The following is a 6,859-nucleotide window of genomic DNA, read 5'->3' on the forward strand; positions in this document are numbered from 1 at the left end:
GGGGAGGGTGGGGGAGATGGCACATGGCAACAAAAGGGTTGAGCTGGTGGGATCGGCCTGAAGTGACACACTGTGGAGCTGAGAAGCCAATGAAAGCCTCATTTTTAAGCCTGTTTTTCACACTCACTGCTTGCTTTGTTCTGCCCCTCCTCCCTGTTTCTCATGAAGCCACGGCTCACCCAGCTGTTGCAGATGTGGGCTGGTGCAAAGTAAGGCCTCCCAGCTGAACCTCCCAACCCCTGGAATGTCACACAGCCCAAAGGGCCTGGGGAGCACCCAGGTGGAGGTGTCACAAACCAGTCCCTGGTGGCAGCCCAGCAGCACCTGCATCCTCCTCTCTGCCTGTGTGCCCAGGCTCAGGCTGTGCAGCCTCCCCACAGGGAGCCAGCCTGGGGTCTGGGGCTTGGACACATCCCTTTACTCTTCCTTGTGACAAATAATCAACCACCACCAGATGGATTCACCTTTTATTAAGCTGCCACCCAGAACAAAAGGAGGAGAGAGCAAAACCTGCTCTGAACCTTCCCAATGCTGGCAACTCTGCATGCCTTCCCCACCAGGAAAAGGGGCTATTTCTCCACAAAAACCCCCTCAGAGGGTATTTTAGATAGAACTGAGAGTGAAAATGTCCCTTATCAGAGAAAAAAATAAATAAATAGCACTCCTACCACTGTCAGAGCCCTGTTGTCATGCAGATGAGACAGGATGGACAAAGGGATCACCAGCTGGAAAGAGCCACCCAGATGTGGCTGTGCAGGTACCACATCCCACATGGAAATGAATGTGGATGGGACCACCCCCGCCTCAAATAACCCCAGAAGCAACAAGCACAAACCCATGGGCTCACAGGGACTGGGAGGAGGCGAGGAGCTGGCACAGCTGCTGGGCTGCCAGCAGGAGGAAGGGTGGGGAAGGAAGCGGTGGTTTTAGCTAAGAGAAAAAACAATCTCCTTTGGACCAAGCCCTTTGCAGATGACTGTGTTGTTCAGGAAAGCTCTCCATGGGGCTGCCCTTACTAGAGTCTGGGCTCAGCACAGAGGAGAGGTGGGGCTGGGCTGGGCTTGACTGGAGTTCAGACTCCCCTGGGAATGGGGCACAGTGTCCCTCCAGCCATTTCAGCCAGGAGAACCTACCTGTGCCGGTGAGCTTTAAGAGGCAAAGTGTGCTGGTGGGCAGGTGGGTGAGTGCATGGGCCTCCAGCTTCCAAAAACACTGAGCCAGCCACAAACCTGAGCTCAGACCCAAAGGGCTGCTCACAGGAGATGAAGTTCCTCCATGAAGCTGTCTTCATGTGCTGAGCTTCAGGACTGCAGCCCCTTCCCTTCTGCCCACCTCTCCCTGCCCACCCACCAGCTGCAAACCTACAGTGTGACACTGACTTACCTGCATCTGCTGTCAGGGGACAACTTTAAGGTCCCCAGCCCTTCAAGGCTTGCTCACACACTCTCAGCAAATGCAACTCAACAGGGTGGGAGGGCAGCAATGCACCCTTTAGGGAGCAGGGAGGTGGGAGAGCAAACCCATGGCTCACTGGACTTCACATGGACGCAGGGGGGGCTCTTGCCAGTCCTAAATGCTTGAACTTGGGAGGAAAAAGCAAATTAAAACTAACGATGTCATTCAGTGCCTGCAAAAAAATCATTATTTCCCAACAGGATTTAGAGGCTCTTGCTGGGGGGAGGGAGAGGAACAGAAGAAATGAGTAAGAAGAACCTGACATGACTGTTCTTAATTTAACATCGTAGTAAGACTCGAGTGCTGAGTACAGCTGGGCACGTGCTCCTAGATGGATTTCCTCCGCAGCCGGGGATGCTGCCGGCAGCGAGGGCTGCTGGAAGACAAAGTGCTCCCCGGGGAAGAGCCGGTCTGACCCCGTGTGCTCAGGGACACCTCGTCGATTTTGTAGGAAATGGAGTTGTAATACACAGGGTTGGTGTGGCAGCTCAGGGTCTCGGGGTGGGAGGGCGCGGGGCTGCCGCACACCTGGGGTCTGTAGCACAGGCAGGTGCAGAAGGACGGCACCGCGGCCGCCGAGGCGGCCGACTGGCGCCGCTGCCTCTCCGTGTCCTCCTGGACCAGCGGGATCAGGTTCATCTGGCTCGTCCTGTCCTCCACAGGGAGAAAAATGGCATTGCTGCTGCGGCTGTCCTCTTTTGGCTTGAGGTGGATGTTGTTGTGGGCTCTCCTCAGCGAGGCTCGCTCTTCGGCGTCCCGCCGCTCGTCCTCCGAGTTCATGGTCAGGAACCGCAGCACCACCAGGTTGAGGAAGGCTCCGATGACGGTCAGGCCCACCAGGATGTACATGAAGCTGAAAGCCACGTACGGGGGTTTCTTCTGCAAAGCCTCGTTCTTCTGCAGAGCCACAAAGTCTCCAAAGCCAATAGTGGTCAAGGTTATGAAGCAGTAGTAGTAGGCATGGAAAAAAGTCCAGCCCTCGAAATAAGAGAAGGCTGCGGCGCCAATGCACAGGGTGCCCATGCAGGACAGGAAGCCCACCAGGACCATGTTCTCCATGGAGACATGGGTTGTCCTCATGCCCAGACACTTCTTGATCTTCTTGAGCAGTAGCCTCACAATGGTGTTCATGCGCTCCCCCAGGCTCTGGAACATGACCAGGGTCAGGGGGATGCCCAGGATGGCGTAGAACATGCAGAAGACTTTGCCAGCATCTGTGCCCGGAGCAGCGTGCCCATAACCTGTGAAGAACACGGGAAAGAGGAAAGGTGGTGTCAAGCCCTCACTGGGGTTTGCAGCGAGGCTGCCCTGTGACCAAGAGGAGCAGTAGAGAAATGGGGGGAAAAATGGAAAATGACTCAGTAGGAGATCTGTAGGCAATACTAATGGGGCCATGGGATGCCCATCCTTTGGGATGATGGCACATTGAAGTATTGTGTAGGCAAAACCTTGTTTGACCTCTAAAGAGAGAAGGTACTCTCCTCATAGTCACAGAGGACAAGAGGAGGCCTAGAGCTGGACTGGGGTCTGCAAACCTCCTGCAGCTCACCAATTATTTAGAGGCCATGATGCTGTGCCAGTGGCAGGTGTGCAGGGTAACCTGAACCCCACAGTGAGGGGGAGCAGAGGCTCTATAAGATGCTGAGACCAGCAGCATCAGATCACCCTGTGGGGAGGTGCAACCCAGCCAGGACCATCCACAACCGTCTTTGCAGGGGCACTGCCACCTCCCCTGTCACCTGCTTCTCCTCCTCCTCCCAATCTGTCCAGTGTCACATGCACATTTGAGTCTCAGCTCTATGAGCACTTGCTGTGTAGCCTGTTGGACAGGAGCCAGAGTGATCATACAACCCTGTGCTATAGGGAGAGTCCCCACAGGAGGAGCTAAGTCTGGAAGGACTTCTGCAGATCCACTCCAGATTTACACCAGTGTCATTAAGACTCAGACCTAAAGCACCACTGGACTATTGAGGAGGAGGGACTGTGCTGTTTTAGATGCAGGGTAGGGATCATTTATGCTACTGTAGCCCTGTCAGCCCTTTTCCTGGGGACAAGGAGCTCCAGGAGGAAAAGGTTCTCCTTGAACGCCTTCTGAGATTTAATTTCTCCACCTTGGCCCAAGTTTCAGGGCTGTGGCTCAAGGACATACACAATTACACTGTGAAGCATAGCGAGGTATTCACTGCAGTCTTCCAGACTCCAGCGATTCTGTGCCCACCTCAATTACAGCAGCTTAGCAGAAATCAGTGACCCCTGACCTCAGAGAATGAGTAAAAACTCAGTGTGAGGGAGTCATGTGGCGTGGGGAGTAATGGCATCCAAAGACATCCAAAGGCATCTGAGCCTTTCTTTTGAGTTGCTTTTACAAGAAACTACCAGGGTCTGAAACTTCCCTTCTGAAGGCGCCTGCAGAACAGTGCCAGCTCCTTCCTGCACTGCTGTCAGGCCTTTCACAGCTATTTTTATTTTCACTTTCTGCAGGAATTTGCCTGACTTTTGCATGGAGAACATTGGGAAAAACACCCTCTTGTTACCCCACAGTCTTGTTCTAAGCTGTGACTTGGCTTCATCTCAATCCTTGCTGCCTGTGGATTTCCAGGACACCTGGGGAAGGTGCTGCACACAGTGATGGAAGGACCAGAGAAGGATAACCATGTTATTCTGGGCTCCTGACACACCTCCTGCTCCAAGAAACTCCTGCATGGGACAGGGTTGAGGGGTTGAGGACAGCACTATCCTTCACCATTCTGTGCTCTGAACTGTGAACAGGCAGTGGGACCAGCCTCTAAATACTCTCTCTGTTCACAAATTCACACAACAAAAAATGATGAATTTAATGCCTTCATGCCACATTTCATGAAATAGAGAGCAGACAGGAGATTGCGGTGGCAAAACCTCCCAGTCAAATCCAAGCTTAATAACCGAGTGCAATCACCAGGTCCCAGGCTACAAGATAGTACAATGACAGCAGTGAGGACGTAAAGATAATGATCCAGAGGAGCAGTAAGTGGAAAAACAATTGTTATACCCTGAGAGACTCTTGAAGGAGTGTTTGACTGATGGTTTCAAAATGACAAAGGGAATTAGAAAGAGTAAATACAGCTATAGTAACATTAAAACTGAGATTTGGAGCACAGCGCAATATAAAGAGATCTAACATGTCAGCATTTGAGAAATATGGCACCTGAGCTAAAATTATTTATCACACAGGGTGTGTGATAAGTACAGCCATTGTTTGTCACAGCCAACAGGAAAATCATGTAAATGAAGCTATAACCTGTCAGGTGATGATGGGGGTTTTTGCTGAAGCCATTCATCTTTCCCTCCTGCTGGGGTGTGACCCAAACCATGCCCTGAGCCCACCGTGGTTTGGTGACCATGTGTGTTCCCAGCTACACAAACCCCACACCCCATCCCATGGGAGCACACAGAGACCCCAGGCAAGGCCTGTCCCTCTTCCACCTCTTGTCCTCTGGTAACATGGTGCAGTTGATCCCACCAACCCTTGTCCTGAGGGATGATGCTTCCAGCTAACAGAGGTATTTCAACCATGCCAAGCCCTTTGGTAAGGCTAAAGTCCTGTCCTGAAGAACAGGAGGCAGCTGCTAGCTGTGCCAGGGCAGGGTTTGGCCTCAGGATTCCCGCCTCCAAAACGCATCTGCTGACTGAAATCCCAGCACAAGCAGTGACACAAGCACAGGATCCTTGTGGACCCCCATGGGATGCCAAGGGTGCCTGGATTAATCAAAGTGGATTAATTAAACAATGCTCAACTCTCATGTGACTAATCTCACCTAAATTAAGGCAACCCTCATTCAATTTAGTTTAATTCTCTAGCAAAATTGAAGCGGACAAACCAAGGCACTGGGCTCTGATATGGATAAGTGCGTTTACAGGGGAGTTTGATGTGATTCAATCACTCCCCTCCAAGCTGGCACCCATGTCTCCGCAGGTTTCTGTGCAGGCAGAGCAGCGGGCAGTGACTCGTGGCTCTCTTGGCTCCGTGAAGCAGGTCTCACACAACCAAAGACACAGAGTTTTGAGCCAGCAAAGAAGCCAACAATTCTTGTCCAGCTCTTCACCCAGCTCTTCACCCAGCTCACTGGCTACATCCATGGGATGGACATGGCCCCTACCTCTGCCCTCCCACACCGCTCCCAGCTTCGGCAGCTGCCTGCTCCGAAGATTCTCGCAGAAGCTGTGCAGCTGCTGCCTGCCTGGGACAATATCGTGTCTTGTGGGCCCAGCCGTAGCAGCACCCCCAGGACAGGGTGGCCCCAGCCTCCTCACGGGTTGCCTCGCCCTGCAGTGGGCACTCGGGTCCCACAAAGTCAGCTCGGGGGTGGCCTGAAGAGATGTCCCAGCCTTGCAAGGGTGACACCTGCCTGTGCCATGCACGCACCCTCCAGAATGTCCTGGAGCTCCCAGGGGTACCGGAGGTGTGGGGCTGTAGAAGGATGGGATACAGGGACATGGAGGTGGAGGGAGAGGGACATGGGAAGCAGGGACGTGGGGATGGAGGGACATGGGAGGCAGGGATGGAGAGACGCGGGGTGTAGGGAGGTTGGGTGGAAGGACACGGGGTGCAGAGGTTCAGGCATGGAGGGATGCCGGGCGCGCCGGCCGGGCTGCCGCACTCACCGATGGTGGTGATGACCGTGATGGCGAAGTAGAAGGAGCCGGCGAACTTCCACTGGCGCCCGGCGCGGTGCGGCTCGGCCTGCAGCACCAGCCGCTCCAGCTCCCGGTAATCGTCGGCGGAGAAGCGGTACTTCCTCCGCAGCTCCCCGCGCTTCTGCTCCAGCAGCCGCTTGCGGCCGCTCTCCGCCTCCGACTCCAGCGCATCGAAGACCGCGGCGCCCACCAGCAGGTAGGAGAAGATGCAGAGGATGAGAGCGGCCGTGCGCAGGTTCTGCCGCTTCATGGCGAGGGGCGGCCGCCGCGCTCAGTCCGGGCTCCGCATGGCCCCGCCGCCGCCGCCCCCCGCCCGCCCCCCGCGCCCCCCCGCGACCGCGCACCGCCCCCCGCGCATCGCCCGCGCACCGCGCACGGCTCACCCCGCACCGAGCCCGGGCACCGCGCACCGCGCACGGCTCACCCCGCACCGAGCCCGGGCACCGCGCACCGAGCCCGGGCACCCCGCACACCGAGTCCGGGCACCCCGCACCGAGCCCGGGCACCCCGCACACCGCACCGAGCCCGGGCACCCCGCACACCGAGTCCGGGCACCCCGCACCGAGCCCGGGCACCCCGCACACCGAGTCCGGGCACCCCGCACCGAGCCCGGGCACCCCGCACACCGAGTCCGGGCACCCCGCACACCGCACCGCGCACGGCTCACCCCGCACCGAGCCCGGGCACTGCGCACCCCGCCCCGCTCACCTCGCACCGTGACCGAGCCCGG

The 6,859-nt window shown here is 56.2% G+C and overlaps 1 protein-coding gene across 1 annotated transcript; it reads right to left on the bottom strand.

Moving 5' to 3' along the window:
• Positions 1-1,782: 1,782 nt before the first annotated feature.
• Positions 1,783-6,388, bottom strand: KCNK15 (potassium two pore domain channel subfamily K member 15). The gene is made up of 2 exons (XM_062505189.1): positions 6,097-6,388; positions 1,783-2,696 (listed from the first exon to the last, which is right to left on the bottom strand). The coding sequence occupies exons 1-2, from the start codon at positions 6,377-6,379 to the stop codon at positions 1,783-1,785; spliced, it is 1,197 nt and encodes a 398-aa protein (XP_062361173.1). The 5' UTR covers positions 6,380-6,388.
• Positions 6,389-6,859: the final 471 nt, after the last annotated feature.

The sequence above is a fragment of the Cinclus cinclus genome, chromosome 18, assembly GCF_963662255.1.
Source record: "Cinclus cinclus chromosome 18, bCinCin1.1, whole genome shotgun sequence".
NCBI classification, from domain to species: domain Eukaryota; kingdom Metazoa; phylum Chordata; class Aves; order Passeriformes; family Cinclidae; genus Cinclus; species Cinclus cinclus.

Excerpts from the sequence above, each read along its gene's own strand:
- KCNK15 (XM_062505189.1), bottom strand. The coding sequence starts at position 6,379 with ATGAAGCGGCAGAACCTGCGCACGGCCGCTCTCATCCTCTGCATCTTC. Across the intron at positions 2,697-6,096 it reads CACGGTCATCACCACCATCG|GTTATGGGCACGCTGCTCCG; the intron begins GTGAGTGCGGCA and ends TGTTCTTCACAG.